The sequence below is a fragment of the Blennius ocellaris genome (assembly GCF_963422515.1).
Source record: "Blennius ocellaris genome assembly, chromosome: 11".
Lineage (NCBI taxonomy): Eukaryota > Metazoa > Chordata > Actinopteri > Blenniiformes > Blenniidae > Blennius > Blennius ocellaris.
In genome coordinates, this window is record NC_137660.1 from 21,093,373 (window position 1) to 21,110,515 (window position 17,143).

General features: G+C 40.9%; 1 protein-coding gene across 1 annotated transcript; it reads left to right on the top strand.

The window, feature by feature from the left end:
• Positions 1 to 4,515: 4,515 nt before the first annotated feature.
• Positions 4,516 to 5,736, top strand: lrrc10b (leucine rich repeat containing 10B; the record flags this gene model as incomplete). Its single annotated transcript, XM_080504753.1, has 1 exon — positions 4,516 to 5,736. The coding sequence occupies one exon, from the start codon at positions 4,516 to 4,518 to the stop codon at positions 5,734 to 5,736; it is 1,221 nt and encodes a 406-aa protein (XP_080360879.1).
• Between the last annotated feature and the right edge of the window lie 11,407 nt (positions 5,737 to 17,143).

The window sequence follows — 17,143 nt, forward strand, 5'->3', positions numbered from 1 at the left end:
TAAGCAATGAGCAAGCATATTCTGAAATAACAGTGACTGCAGGCAGTAATTATTCCGTTATAAAGCAATTAGAATGTCTCTCGATGAATTACATTCAGACAAATAATGGTAGATAAATCACCCACAGCTCTTTCCAGCCTATTTTAGGGCCCATACATATTTGAAGGCCAGACTTACACAATGAATACTGACATTAATATGACAAATATCGTTTCATGACCAACATTAAGAGGAAACTTTTTTTTGTCATTAGTATATTTTTAATTTGCAGTGCAAAGGCACTGCCTTTTTATTTAATTGTAGATATGTAGGTATTTTACCATCCGGCAGGGGACGCTGCTGCAGCGCTCCCAGCACTCATACTTCCCACGGCCTTGCGCCCTCGAGGTCATACAGTTATACTGAATATCAGCAGAGATGTAATGATCCATTGAGTCAATCCATCACGATATTCCGCACAGCAACACTCTTTCTCGTGTGATCATGCAAAAGGGACACACGTGAGTTCATATGTGCAGTGAGGAGTTATGTTTTCACGGGACCAGGCTGCGCGTTATTCTCATAAGCACACTTTTGCTGGTGGGGGTGTTGCTATTGAAAGCTGGAAGTTTGATTTGCTCATATTTGTATGATCAACATTTAAAATGAAAGGTTTCCAGTTTTAAATTTGGGGTAATTATGGCCTCTGGTTAAATTATCTGATGGCGTGAAATATTTCTTATATTCATTAATTATGAATTATTAGCCATATAGAAAAGACATAATCGTCGCCTAAACGTATTGGACGGCAGGCAGACAGAAATGCAATGAGACAGTTTGCCAGACAATTAAATTTAAATGAGCAATCACACGAATGACAAACGACATGTGTGTGTGTGTGTGTGTGTGTGTGTGTGTGTGTGTGTGTGTGTGTGTGTGTGTGTGTGTGTGTGTGTGTGTGTGTGTGTGTGTGTGTGTGTGTGTGTGAAGCTCCACGGGAGGCCTGCTAGAGGCTTCTGGACCCTCCTGTCATTGACCACCTCTATAAACCCAGTGCACTCAGCGAACCCGGCTGCTGCAGTTCCCTGTCGCACCACCAGGTGGTGCCAATGTGTTTGCGAAAAGAAGCATCTCCTTGTCCTCATTTAACCCCGGAAATGTGGCGGCACATCAGCCAATCACCACATCTTCTGTCACCATCCAGAATTATATGAGATAATGCAACATGACTGAGGGATGTCGCTATTAATTATTATTGACTTGTTTTTGATATTGAATGGAATCCAAATACTAGCCATAGTTGTAGCTGATCGCCATCTGATATATAGGTATGCACATTTTTTTGTTTTAACTTTTTGTTTGTATGTAACACATGCTGGCAGTGCCATGCAGTGTTGCTTCATTTGCATTCAACAGAGTCACCTCAGCAGTCACATCCCATCTCTGCCCGAGGTCACTGTCCGTGTGTCTGTCTCCTTCTCATAGTGCATTGTGTCATTTCAGGGTCGTTTCAATGCGATGCAGAAATTTGCAAATCAGCTCTTTTGGTCCTCAGGATATCAGACAGGATTATCCTCAAGCAGCGTGCCGCCTGTCTCCCCGTTTGTCCTCGTCTTCTGCCACAGTTCATCAGGCTGACAGAAGTGCTGCGCATCTGACCCCAGCAGCTTTTCCAAGCTTTTCTCCAGTATCACAACCAGAAAGACACACTGTCAATCAGACAACCTGTTTGCTCTTCCCAAGTGCTTGATAACTATAAACTCTGGAGTAGAATGGATTACATACTCAGATACATCTCTCAACGACAGTTCAATGAGTGTTTCCATTTTGAGAGGCTCTTGACTTTCAACTGAAATATCCAGGGATATTAATTGTGTGTTTTCTATTTGTATGCACATTATTTGATGACTAAAGGTTTGTTGTTTGATTTTTTTCATTCTACATTCAAACCACAAGTCATGAGTCATGCTCACTCTTATTAAAAATGTGAATACAGCTTATGTAGCTTCTGCACACATTTCTTACAGACAATAACTGTACAATAGATTGTTGTTGGGCTATATTTGTATGCTGTGGTATTTAAATGGACCTACACATATTTATTTATTACTGATGTACAATACAGACACCATATGTGGAGATAATTTAACAATCATTGCCCTATAATAGTTTTATATGAAGCTCTATGGAAGAGGTACTCAGAGTTTAACTGAAGAAAACTAATAATAATTCAGGGTAACGATAATATGATAGAACGACAGTCCATCATTCATTATGTTACAATAAGCCAATAAGTATTTCAAAGTCACAACACAAATTGTGCATACTATGCTAAATGAATATGTATCAAGACCATGATTACGTGGCATAATGGGGAGAAAGAAAAAGAAAACAACATTAAAAAAAATAGTCCACTAGACAGCATTAACTGGCATTTTCTTCAAAACGCTTGCACATAAAGAACAACAAATTTACGATTAATTCTCCCTCACAAAGGGGCTAATGCTCAATTGTACTTGAGATAACCGGGTTAAAATTTTGTTTTTGAGGTTGTCATTATGCATAATGCATTATGCATGATCCTATTCTGTAGCGCTCATAAATGTTAATGGGGTGTCAAAACAGAAACAAATTATACAAGAGCATTCTGAAAACTCCATTTAGTCCTTGTCTTGGCTCTTTCCATCAACAAAATCACAATAATCATGGCTTTAGATGCTTGATTCTTGCTTACATTCAATCAGAATATGACACTTGTCTTTGAGGTTGTTGCCAATATGTAAAGTTTGCAGAGCCACTGATGTCTTTCCAGCATGCTACATTTTTTTAACACCAGATGACTGCCTCCCAGAATTTATGTATACAATTTAATCCAAAGACATCATCACATTACTATGAACTCATTTCATAAACCAGGCAGCGAAACACTGTCAAGCAATGAAGTGGAATAAAAAGTGATGACTATTAATAGAGATATCATGAGAGGTTTCCTAAATTTGCCTTGCTGTGGAGAAGAAGAATAAACATACACTCAACAGGCTCTCAGAAACGGACTGACAGGGTGCAATTCGTTGGAAAGAAAGGATCTACCCTTTTTTTTTTTTTTTTTTTTTTTTACCTCAGTCTATTTGGTTAGATTTTTTCCACAGGGAGAAATAGCACTTATCTTCTCACAGAGTAAGAGAAGCCCACCTCGCACTCACAATAACTCACAGTGATGCTGCACAGGACACGTCTCACCCCAACAATAAATGTAAGAAGAATGTCAGACTTTCTAAATAAAAGTCACTGCCGTCAGATCCAGAAGAATTTGATAGCAAATGTATATCAGTAACTCTGCAACCAACACACAAGATTTTAATAGTTATTTTTATTAAAATGTCAAGTAATGGAATAATGAGTATAATAATAATAATAATAATAATAATAATAATAATAATAATAATAATAATAACATCACTCTAAAGTAATTGTTCTCGACTCCTCTGAAGAAAAAGAAATGGAAATAACAACTGTGTTGTATAATTACAAACTAGATATACTTTTGTTTTGAAATGTGACAAATGTGAAAACATGCAAGTTTAGATTATTTTATTTGAGGCAACAAAAAGTGAATAAGCTTGAAACCTTGAAATGCTCACACACACACACACACACACACACACACACACACACACACACACACACACACACACACACACACACACACACACACACACACACACACACACACACACACACACTGGCCACCATGTGATGTGAATGCCCCCTGTTCCGGTTACAGAGGGAGGCAGTAACCCTCCATCCTCATGAAGACAAGCGGCCAACATGACGAGCACCGCTGCACTTTCTCACCATGTGCGCTCCTCTTTCTCCTGGATTACAACTCGGCCATTAACGGGGAGCGGTAGCATTAACTAATGGACAGACTTTCATTAACTGTTTTTTTTTTTTTTTAATTGGCTGCCGGCCAGGTCACCGAGCCGCCCACACTGCTGGGCTCATCCCCCGACACCAGGAAGAGTAGCGCTAAACTGACTATTTAGATCCCTGAAATAACACTTTCCCCCCTCTCTTCTGATAAAGTAACTGGATCCTGTTGCAGGTGACCCGAAAGCTGCGTGTCTTTTTTTTTCTTTCCCCCCCCAATAGCCTGGAGGAAGTCAGAGAGGGTAAGGATTGCAAGAATTCAATTCCAGCTCAAAATTAAGCTGTACTTTGTCGACTCCCAGCAAGCCTATTACTATTATTATTACTATTACTATTACTACTACTACTATTACTACTACTACTATCATTACTATTACTCTACAGTTTGTTAGAGCTTTGCCACTGATGAAGGGAAGCAGAGACAGTTGACAAACTACTGTTGCATGGCTGCAAGAGTTTGCATTGACCATGGTGCTGTTTGCAGCCAGTGGGTTGAACCACAAAGCAACTGTAGCTCCCAGGCTGAGGGTTAACTTGTCACAGACACTGCCTCATCAAACGACTCTGTCCTGACTCAAGTAGGAGTCAGAGGCTGCGGGCTGCTTCATGGGCAACTCTTCTAGGAAGGGAGAGGGAGAAGAGGGGGAGGAAGAGGGGGGCAAGGACGGTGAGGAGCCAGAAGAAGTTGCAGAGAAGGAGAAGGAAGTTGAGCAGGAAGTCGAGGAGGAGCTTCCGCTGGGGGTGGAGGAGTTGTTGGAAAGCGGGGATCCTGTCTTGGACTTGAGTTACCGCAAATTTAAGCGGCTGCCCTCTCGTGTTTGCGCACTGCTGCATCTGGAGAAGCTGTATATTTGTGGGAACAGCCTGCGCACGCTGCCAGACGCCATCGTCGAGCTGCAGGGTCTGCGGATACTCGCCCTCGACTTCAACAAAATGGAAGACGTTCCCCCAGCCGTTTGTCAGCTCACCAACCTCACGCGCCTCTACCTGGGAAGCAACCGGCTGATGACCCTCCCCCCCGAGCTGAGGAACCTGCAGAGCCTGCGCTGCCTGTGGGTAGAGAGCAACTACTTCCAGAGTTTTCCACGGGAACTCTATGACCTGCCCCACCTCAAGTCTCTGCAGATAGGGGACAACCGGCTGAAGACGCTGCCCCCCGACCTCTGGCGTATGGAAGCTCTGAGAGGACTGTGGCTGTATGGGAACCGCTTTGACACCTTCCCCAAAGTCCTGCTGCGCATGGAGTCCTTAGAGATTTTAGATCTGGACCGCAACAAGATATCAGAGTTCCCCAGCCTGAAGCGTCTCAAAGCACTGCGTCTTTTTTCCTACGACCACAACCCAGTTGACGAACCTCCTAATGTGGGCGAGGAGGCGCTTGTGGTCGGCGAAGGGGCTGCAGAGTTCTTGGAGGCGCGTGAGGCCAGGAAAGACAGGCTGAGAAAGGCCGCGGAGAAAGAGGCAGAGGAGCTGGCTCTGGCCGGAGAGGAGCCAGTTATTCACGGCATCCTAAAGAACAGCGGCTCGAACTCCAAGCAAGCATCAAGTGGAGCCTCGGATGACCCAGAGGTCAAAGAGGAGGATCCTCTGGTGACGGAGGGTGAGGATGAGGGAGGGTGCGTGGAGCTGCCTATTACAGACTATGATGGAGTCGAGCTCGAATATGAGGAAGAGGGGGTCGAATATGAGACCGAGGAGTTAATATGTGAGGGAGAGGTCTTTGAATATGAGGGAGAAGAGCTGGAGTATGAGAGGGCTGAGATGGACTATGAGTATGAGGACAGGGAAGAGCTGGAAGACTTAGGGAGACAAGATGAAAGGACATGAAAATCCCCTCAATAATCCACATGATCTGCAGGCAGGTGGACATGGATGCTGGGAAATTCAAGTTAGATTTGAGTTTTGATTTTTTGATTTTATTTTTTTTAAAGAAGCTGACACAGAGTAGAGTTTCTTACTTGAGCTGTTAATATGTAATCTGCTGTTAACTGTGACAATAAATTAAGTGGGCATTATGTTTCTGTGAACTAACACCTGTGACACCTCACTCAGCTGTGAATGATCAGAGATCAGAGCAGGACTCAGATGGAGTGTGTGTGGGTTTGTGTACAACATGTATGAGTAAGGTCATTATCTCAGTGTACCCTTTAGACAAGGTTTTCTATGAATAAATATTAATTGAGCTAATTATAACAGTGTCACTCATTTCTGGGAGAATATGTATTATTTAAAAATTAAAAAAAGCCACTGCTGTGTGCACATGTAGATGGCCGTATTGGATTTAGATTTGCAAAATATTTATGGCATGTTAAATACAAACCTCCCAACCCCCCGTCAGTGTTTGTAGTCGTTTAAGTGTCTGAGCCAAGAGGGAGCAAAAGACAAGCCGGGAAATATCAGGGCTGAATAGCTGGGGTGCCTCACCATAAAAGGTAAGTCCATAGAGAGTCTCCAAGCATGAAATAGACTCGTCCCATAAAAAAAGGAAGAAAAAAAAAGAGAAAGAAATCAGGCACAACATTTATACATTTAAGTCTGAAGCCCCCTGCAGGTCAGAGAATCAGGTCCACCATGACCTCTGTATACTCCTTTTTGTCAGTAACTACACCTTTTCTGTCTCCGTCTCCAACGTGAGGCAGACCAGGCCCTTGTCCTCCTCTCATCTCTGCACTCATTATTCATGTGGGGCTTGTGTGTAACCAAATCTTCTTTCCCTCCACGTATCTTTTTCCTCACATCTCATTGAAAGAGTGAAATATTCATCCCAATGCTAAAATATTAATGCCTGCTCTCAAGTGGCTCCACTGTTTGCGTCCACACCGGGCCACGAGTTGCAGAACTGACTGAAACTTATTGTTCGAGGTAGAGAGTTTAAACGGCTCTGAGAAAACTATAAAGTGAGAAATTGGTTGTTCAGTCTCTAGTTTTTCCACCTGTTTTTAACCTTCGCAAAACACTTTACAGCTTTTCGTGAACATTCGATGAATTGTTTATGATTTTTACAGATGATTCAGGCTAGATTCCAGAAGGTCGGCATGACAACAGTGATACTCCTGACGTGCTACAATTGAACCGGTGTGAAAGTGACTGTTTAATTAATGTTTTTTCTAATTTAGAGTCCGGGGAAGCTGGATCGTATCCCAGCAGATGTTGATTAAAAGACAGGGTTGCACCCTGGACAGACGCCAATCCACCATGCAAACACACAGACATAACTCTACAGGCTTATTCACACATACATGCAGTTCTAAATACACTATACATCTAATAGCTGGATTTAAACAATGGAACAAAGCATTTTACTGTGTCCACCATTCTAATTTTGCTGTTTTTGGGTTGATGTTTACTAATTCACAGGAGATACAGTTTTTAGCCAGATTAAAACTTCGACCTGATGAGGGCGCTAAAGGAAAAGCAAACCTAAAACAAAGATTTCCAGGGATTGTGATGTGATGTACAAAAAAAAAAAAAAAAAGGGATTCAAGTCTATCGCTTGGTTATTGCTGTCTGGACCAAAGCTGTAAAGCAAGCCAGCACGTTTAAGCTACATTCTCAAGAGCTTCACTGGAAACGGGGAAACATTTTTACTGTTGAGTACATCTGGAGAGCTAATTACACATGATGTATTATCTCCTCTTTGCTGACACCGACAAGCTTTGCTGATCTTTGGCGAGGTTCATCACTTGTTTTGACAGTCTGGACTGTAATTGCACAGATGATGTAAAACCTGTGTGGTTTGTGCAAGTGGGCCCACAGTGGGTTCACCACACTGAACTGTTGAACTGCAGCACAAGGCACCCAATGGAAAATCAGCCCTCCTCCTCCTCCATCCTTGCGCTACTGCCCATCCCAGAGCTGTGGGTGGCGGAACAGTTTGACACGCCGCAGACATCCATGGGAGTCAGCGTCTCACTCTGGCCGAATGTAATTATTTTGCTCATTAGTTTACACTCGTTCTCTGTAGGTCAGTGACAGGGGGGTGGTCAGAGACAATGCATCATCTCTCTCAGTCTATCTTTGGATTTGACTTTAATTCACATCACACAGCTGCCTGACAGGCTGCTATTCAGCCTCACACAAAAGCATCATAATCAGCTATTGTAAAATGGAACAAAACGAGTGAATAAAGCATTCAGGGTGTGCTTCAAATGTGTAATTCTACAAATATTCAAGTCCATCAGCACTTTTTTTTATAAATCAATAAAGACAGTGCTGACTGGTGTTTAACAAAATGAGTGAGTGACGAGTGGCCATGCAGGGAAGTCTATCTTACGATGAACTTATGGAATAAAAACAAGTCCTGTGAATCATACAAAAACACGCATGATGGGACTTCAACTTTGTATTATACAAGAACCTATTCTTTTCCCATTGGCTAAAGCCACTTTCCATTAGAGAAGTGATGATTCCTGCATAAGCGCCACCAGTTCTAATCATTTTCATTTCAACAAAACCGAGGAACTAATGTTTTTTCTTCTTCTACTTTTTAATGTTTTAACTGGGTTTCATCCCTGCAGGTACTGTGCCTGATTCATTTTCCTGCTGTCGTCAGCAACACTGGAAAAAAGAATAATAATGAAAGGACTGAAAATAAATGTACTTAATTAGCTGCCTGCTCAAGGTCAATATTTCATTTGGCAGTTACATTTACATGCAAAACAAATGATCAGACTTAGCTTGATTCAATTTTAACTTTTGAGAATATTAAATGTACTTTTCAGGATTAAATTGTGGCTTTACATGTCATTGATTCGCTTTATCTGACTGACTTTTTCCACCAGTGTCGAAAAAGACTAAACATTCATACTTGATGCACTCTTTTTCCTCATGCACATATTCTAATGGGCATGCGAAAAAGGAGGTCAAACTCCAACTGTGTCTCATATAGAGATTTATTATTTGTGCTACGTGTGGCCTGCCACCTTCATCTGGGTCATCCTGATTGTATACCCTACACGTGTTGCTGGAGTTTGACCACTGTTGAAAGTATCAAACAAACTTGCTCCTGCAATGTGTAATAAAATGTGTATAATCAAAAGGTGCATCAGGGAATTCTTTGCCGACTGAACAATTATGAGTATCCCCCGTATGCTCCTGAAAACATAATGAAAACAATACTGATCAATTAAGATCAAAGCTATAAACATAACTTTCACTAGGAAAATATTTAACCATTCTTCCGATGGTATTTTCCAGTTAATGCTCTGCTTTTAATCGGAGGTGATGTCAGGAGGGAGCTCTGGAAGATCACACAGAATGATGTTAAAGTTAATGTTGCAGTATTATCACAGTGGAAATCTGCTCGGGTTTCAGTATTAACCGCACGGGCCAAGGGAGCAATGGCACCTCATGTGAATCCTGAGTCTCGACAAGAATGGCTGCTCGGCGCCGGTGTGAACTCAGTGCCCTGAAACACAAAGAAGCAACCATCACAGTTTTACTTATTCAAATATTTTGAGAGTATGAAGGAAATTGGGGTGAGTGCGGCTCCACCTGCTGAAAGCATGGTGGCATGAAATCAGCTTTCATCATGGTGTGGAGAGTCTGATGAGGTTCGACCTGAAACGCAGAAAAGGGTTTTAAAATGAAAAAATTATTGAACATAAACGCTAATGATGATGCTTAACGGCTCACTTTGAAAAATATTTTTAATTAAAGGCCAAACCGGTAGAGACAGGATACTATCAGACAGTTGCTGTGTTGGCACAAGTCCACTTCTACCATAGAGTGTATGGTCCTCCTAATCATGTTACTTCCCCTTCTGCCGCCCCCGTCCCCTCCAGGAAAACACATGACTCACCACATCTCAGTGTCTCAGTATGACCTCTACTCCCATGAACAGTACAATCCCAATAAAAAAAAAAAGGGGGAGCTTTGTGAGATTGACATTTTGTAACTTCATCCAACGTTGAGAGCTGGATTTGGCTGGTTTGACACCCCTGCTTCAAGATGTTCCCCTTTACGTGGCAAGATAATAAAAAAATTCAGATTGTGACATTTATTATTTTGTTTTAGTTCAATGTTTATGTAGATCTGAAAACAGATCCAGTGCTAAGTGTCATAAAACTCTTAATGCACAATTTCAGTTCATTTAGTCGTCGATTATTTTACATTTCTTCAAACTGAAACTTTACATGTTGTGCCTTTAACACTAAAGACGCTTTCAAGAGAAATAGGATTCACTGTTTGAAGGGCCAGGATCTTTTAAGTCAGAGGCCTCATACGTCCCATTTTGAGCTCATAAAGCTGGACGAGTGAACTGAGAACAAAATAATGTTGGAAAAAGCTTATCATTTCTCAGGTCACATGACTTCTGCAGCCTGTAGCATGCATGTTGTCACAAGCTCCCTGTCATGTTGCGTTTTGATGCTAAAATTGTTTTGTTCTCAATAATCTTCACTGTTGCATCGATGATCTCTGGGCTACAAACATTTATATCAGCTGCTCAGTTCTGGATCTCAGTGTTAGTGCAACGCCCAGTGGACAGAGGATACCTTAAGTGAAAAGCTGCAATTAATCATTTTGTTTTATTTTTTATTGTATACTTTACAAGGTCATCCCTCAGTCCTGATTGCACCCTCTTGCGGGGTAGTTTTAACCTACATACTGTACGTTTGACAACCCTGACCTAGATTCCTCATTTCAGGTCCTTTGGATCTACTAGCCAGCATGTAACACTGCTCCAACACATCTGAGTGGGTTGTTGCCTGGATTTCAGAAAGCTTTGAGATTTAGGTCAGGTGGGTCGTTGTGGCATGAAAACATGTAAAATATGCAGAGCATGGAGTCTTCCCAATCAGAATTAAAATAACCTATTTTACAAACGGTGAGAATCATCACAGTAGAATTCTTTATTTTCCTCCTGTGCTACATTTCAATGTTCTATACAAATGAAGTGACAGCAACAACAAAAAAAAAAAAAGAAGCCCCAAATCAAGGTCGAGCCTCTTTACCCTGTTCCTGGTTGATGTACTCCAAACGTATCCTATACACTATGTTTCACAAAGACTGGTGAGATATTGGACATGTCTTTTGTTATCCGTGGTTCAGTCTTCAATCTCGCACTGTTCACGTGTTGAAGTCCAAGGTTCAGAAGCTGTATTATCCCACAAGGGGGGAACCTTGTGCAGAAGCAGCTTACATAACATGAAATACAATGATTAAATCTCATATACAAAACAGACTTAGATAGATTAATTGAATAAAGCAGCAGCTGCAGAAAGAAAGAAGTTTCTAAGTTGTGAAGAGAATTGTTCTTGGATAAGACATTGAAATCCAGAGTTTTCCCCCGAAGAGCACAAGCATCTCAACCTCCTATGGGAAAAAAAACTGGCAGTTCATTTCATTGGTGCGTGTGTGTGTGTGTGTGTGTGTGTGTGTGTGTGTGTGTGTGTGTGTGTGTGTGTGTGTGTTGTGTGTGTGTGTGTGTGTGTGTGTGTGTGTGTGTGTGTGTGTTTGCTTGAATGGTAGAACATGAAGTGAAGTGAAAATTCTACGCTATGCCAATTACATGCATTTTGTACTTATGAAATTATTTGTTCGTGGATCAAGTAAGTGTCTGCTTTCCAATTTGAGGAAGAATATTTTACCCTGTGATTTACAGTGGCAGCTTACATCAATGTCTGAGTCACTGAGAATGTTTTTAATCTCATCTGTGACTTTCCTGCTGCTAAAATTCGACGCGCCAGCTGTGAAACGTACATTTTCTGTATGTGAGGAGGAGATTCATTTTAAATCCATGCAGGTGACTTCAATCATTTTGGCTGATGAGCTCTTTCAAATCTCTGCAGGAGTGCGCAAACTCTGTTTGACTGACGTCTCACTGATTTTCCCGTTGCACCTGTCACAAAAATCAAATTTGCATGATTGGGCCTTCACAGACAAGATGTGCACTCTTCTTTGAAAGCACAACTTTTATCATAAAATGAGAAATAAATATAAAAAGGTCTCGCTTTAATTACGCCCAGTTTGATGTTACTAAGGCCGGACTGCTAAAATAAGGGGCCTCAGGGGTCTGGATCTTTCATATTCTCCAAGTAAATCTGAGATGTATTTCAGCCCAAGGCCAGTCAAAGCTTTATGGACCAGAAGTTTAGACACACAGGCAGCCATGACAGAGCTGCGCTCCACCCTCGTTGTGTTGGTAAAGACAGACTGCAGCCTTCTGGATGAGCTGTCGCTGTCTATCAGATTAGGAATTTGCTTGCCTTTGTTTTACACGTGTGTCGTTGAAAATAATTTTTGATAGTGAACCTTCATCAAAAACATGCATTTGAGGATAATTGGTGACCTGGGTTCATTTGAGTCTGTGTGGTTGTCTATGTGACTTGTGCAGAGTGAACTGTGCCTCTGCCCTGAGTTCGCTGGAATTTTTTTTCAGCTCACCTGAACTGAACGAAGTGACATGAAAGATGGTTAGATGCTTCCCTGTGTCAAAATGAAACAAGTAGAAGAATATAAATAAACCTTTACGCACAACCATTACAAATTAAAACTTGTTGTGTTAAAGGGTGACTTTGAGACACAACAGTTATTTTTAGCTTCAAAATGAAAAACTATGATAATCCTCCTCGGTGGGAATTAAAGAAAAACACAGACACATGAAAACATGACAAGAACGTCACACACAGAGAGCAACCAATAACAGGGCATAGTGCACAATTTAAGTTTGGAGGTACATTTTCATTCCACCAACAGTCCATGCCCTGGAAATGTGAGCTGTGCGATGTGTTTTATTTTGGTAGCGGTACTTCAGAGAGTGGCACAAGTAGAAATGTTACAATAATGTATAGAGTTAGAATGTTTTTTTTTCTTCCTCTCGTTGATGGCCATAGCCTGAAAGGGCTCTATTGAAAACTTAGAAAGATTGTTAATTGCTGATTTGTTTGATTTTGATTCATATTTCAGTGAAATCTAATTTCCGTTTGGCTTTTTATTTTAGTATTCATTCTCATATAACTCTTACACATTCCTGTGATATTTCTGTGCAGGTATTGTGTCAACTCTGGTTGTACTTTGTGTACTCTGGGGGGGAAAATGAATATAACCCTTGCTTGAACGGCTTTGAGATAATACATGTGTAAACACAGGGCGAGAGAGCTGTGTTTGGTGGTTAATGCTGCAGAAGTGAATATTGTTGATTCTCCTTTTGTTGCAATTCAAACAGCATCCAGGTCGTTTTCTCCAGTCTGTAATAACACCAAACACAGACTGCTGTATATGAGTAATACCTGGAGATCCGTGACTCACAATCTTATTGTTCTCTGCAGCCCCACAAACCCACCAGACAACCTGAGGTGTTCCAAGTGTGCATTATAAAGTAGATTTCTAACAGTGTTTCCATACAGTGAAGTAAACAGAGGAATGATAACGGGCACAGAGAGCGAGAACGATCAGGCCCAAGATGCCTCTAACTCCATAATAAACAATTTGTCAGCATCAATGGGATTTAAGGAGAAAGATTTTTAAATCACATGAAAGAAAATTCATGTGTGGACTAAAACACTGACTTCAGACATAAGATATTCAGGATCGGGGACTGAAACTCCCCCCCCCCCCCAAAAAAAAAAAATAACACCATAGTATATGCATACTTTAGAAATAATGATATTAAAGTGCATGAAGTTCAGAATAAAGAGCAAATATTTGAGAGTCTCTTCTGTAGAAACTTGGAAGGAAGTGTACCGTGACAAGATTTAATCTGCCAGTTATTTCATTACTTTTTACCAATATAATTACCAATTTCAAATTCAGTCTGCGTTTGAGTTGTTGATTAATAATTCACATAATTTCATTTCATTCTATACATTCTTGTATTGTGTCTGTTCAAGCATGTATTCAATAAACTGGCAGCGGCAGAAGCTGGCTGCTTTGACATGTATCTGCTCTTTCTGCTTCACATACGAACGTCTGTGCTCATTGGTCGCCTGGTTTAAAACATTGTGAACAGTAGCATGTGGTGTTTAAATGGTGCATATCTGTGCTATAAGAAAGTGCGTTGATTAGGTTACGATTCATAAAACATGAAAAGTGCAAATGGTTGTTCTCATTTTATAGGTATTTAATTTGTTTTAAATAATGGAGATGCCTTTTTTTTCTTCTTTATGCCACATTTTTACCACACAATCCTTTCAATTATAGCCTACTTCATGACCCAACAGTTGCAAATAAGATTCACACCATTTAAGTTTATCATTGCTGAAAGGACTATTATGTTGAGAATTGATTGAAGGAGTTTCCTGTTTTGGTAGATATTGTTGCAACATATATATCGTGTCTTCTAATCTGGGAGACTTTAGGAAAGATTTGTGGAAGTGGTGAAGGTGGACCTGGAGATGGGTGGTGCAGCAATAGAGGAGGTGGGAAAAGGGTCGGACGGTGGCAGAATATCTGCTTCAATGGAGCAGCTGGAAGATGAAGATGAAGACGCATCTGCCCATAACATCTATTGTAACATATGACAGGGGGAAACTGCATTTGCGCTGCTGTGTGGACTAGTTTTCCATACATTTTCAGATTCCCAGCTGTCATAGACAGGGCTGACCAGCCTTCACAGCCCAGACAGTTCCTCCATGTCTCCACTGGATGGCATTGTGATGCCACTGTGGCCCTGATTTGAGACGGGCTTATATAAAAATGATGGATGGCTTGAAATTTGCATGACATCTTGATAAAAATGTCCATCTGAGGCAGAGAGTTATCATCAGGCACTGTTAGCTGCAGAAGATGTCTGAGCACCAACTTTACACCCACACGTTCATCTTACAAGAACATCTCAGTTTCATCTGAGGAGAAAAAGGAGGAGAAAAAAAAACACATCTTGATCTGGACTTAGAGGTCTTTATTTTCTGTTTAGAGATATGCGCAAATATTTTCTATGAACTATCCCAATCAATTGGGCTGTTGCAACAAATAAAAAGGGTAAAACTGTTATTTCTCAAGCTTGGATCTTATACAATACCTGCTTTGTACTGCAGACCCCACATACAGTATGAACACTTCAAACATCATCTTCTTCGCTTTCTATTATTAGATGGGATTCTGAATTACAGTCTGAAAAAAAAAAATAGAACAGGGGTTTTTCTATGACAGGCTGCTTGCTTCACTAAATCCACCACAGCATAAGCCAGATCATTTCCATACCGTTCCCTTAATTCTCACCTCCCATTTCTCCTCTTTTCATCTCATTTCTATGGACTCACGCTGCTTCCTCACCTCTGTCACATCACTTCTTGCTCCTTTTCCCTTCCTCCATATGCCCAGCGCTGGCAGTTGGTGGAGCCTGTCTTTACCAAGCTGTTGCTTGTATTGCCGTTCCACAGCCTTTCTTGCTTGACGTGCTGTCGTGCCAAGGCTGGAACTGTTCATTATCTTCTGCCCCGCTAAAAAAAAAAAAAAAATAACTACAGGGACACGCCTGCATCATTGAAACTGACAGTCTCATTTCCTGCTCCCTTTCTCTTAAACACAATGTGCACATTATTGGCATTTCTAATTATAAATGCACTGGGATCCATACAGCTGGAAAATACCAGGGGCCTATTTTCATTCCAGTCAGTCGGCTCCAGATGATTTCCCTTATTAGGGAAACTTCAGGCTGAAAGTCAGAGAAAAGGAATTGATCAGTGGAAGCATCTGCTTAACTGTTTGGAAAAAAAACCCCCAGAAACCTGGGGACTCGGCTCTCCTCTCTCTTCCTCTCTGCAATACAGCAATGTGTTCTTTGTTTTTTTCTTCATCTGCAAGATTCATGTGTCTCCTCACTGCACAGTGGATACACTGATGATAACGCTGGCATTAAAGAGGAATCAGTCCTGCACCTTCTGCAACAGTTTGCACTTGGCGTAACACTTAGATGATAAAAGGGGGCTCAGAAGACAAAACGCAGTTGTTCTAAAAATAGACGGAAGCAAGCAAGGGTCTCCCGTCGAGAAGCGCTTGGCTCGCCTGCAGCCGCCTGTTTTAGTTCAAGCTCGGCCCGTGTCTGCAGGGGCTCGGCTGGCATCGTGCTCCTCCGTGTTTCCTGCCCAACTCTGATCCTGATAGTCTGCAGCTCAGGGAAGAGAATCTCAGTGGTTTCTCTGTCAGTTCAATAACCTGTTTCTCCGCCTGTCATGGAATAGCTTGGATTTTATGTTTGGAGACATAAAGAGACAGCCCAGGCATTAAGACCCTTCTTTGTGCGTCGGGTCTCAAAGGTGTTCTCTCTGCTTGACTGTTCTGAGGTTTATCTCATTGCTGCTTCCATTTTGACTTCTTCTTAGGCAAATCTGGCAAGCGCCGTTTGGACTGAATTGCATTATCTGTTTTCCATTTGTGAATTTTAGGCAGCTTGGGTGCATGTGATGCTAGAGAGGCAGATGGCGGTGACGAGCATTTCGACATGAAATGAGACAAATAAAGTCAAAATGAGTAAAAAAAAAAAAAGTCCAAAGAGTTTGTGATGTTTAACAAGGCAAACAGTCAAATCGTTAACAATTGATGAGAGATTTATGTCTAGGAAAGTTATCATTTTACTATCATGCTGCTGCCCTTTGCATCACATGAAGTGAACCAGAAAAAAAAGTTGTTGGGCTTAAAAGCAGCCCAACCCAGTCAATAACTAATGAAATAATTTCTTATCCAGTGTTAAAACAGTTCTTTTAGACCGCAGCATGTAGCCATATGATTCATTTAACTCTGTGCTGACTAATGTGTTCCTCAGAGCAGAAGCTTTCCTCCATACATTTTTAATTGCTCTTGAAGGCAAAAACAACCTTTTCAAATTGCTGCCTCTCTCAGTAAATGGTGGTACACATTAAACTGGAGTCATTACAGCTGGTAATTAGTAATGTTACAGTTCGATTAGACTCCATGTGTGTCTAATTTAAATGTAAAGACACCCAAAGACATATGGCATCAACTATGAGAGCCACTCACATTCTGACATGTTACTATTTGTTTCATTTGAAAGCCTCGCTGCCTGTTATGCTAATACACATTTTCCATTTGATTGTGATACATTTTAGAAAGAACATTTCCAGCGTCGGCTTGACAATAATGCTCTTTTGGTGTAAGTAATGATCTCACAAATACAGAGAGCAGCAGTGGTTTTTAATTAAAGTGTGATGGAAATCAATAAAAAAAATAAAATAATATATATATATATATATATATATATATATATATATATATATATATATATATATATATATATAAATCAACTCAGAGTAGAACAGACTATCTGAAAATAAAT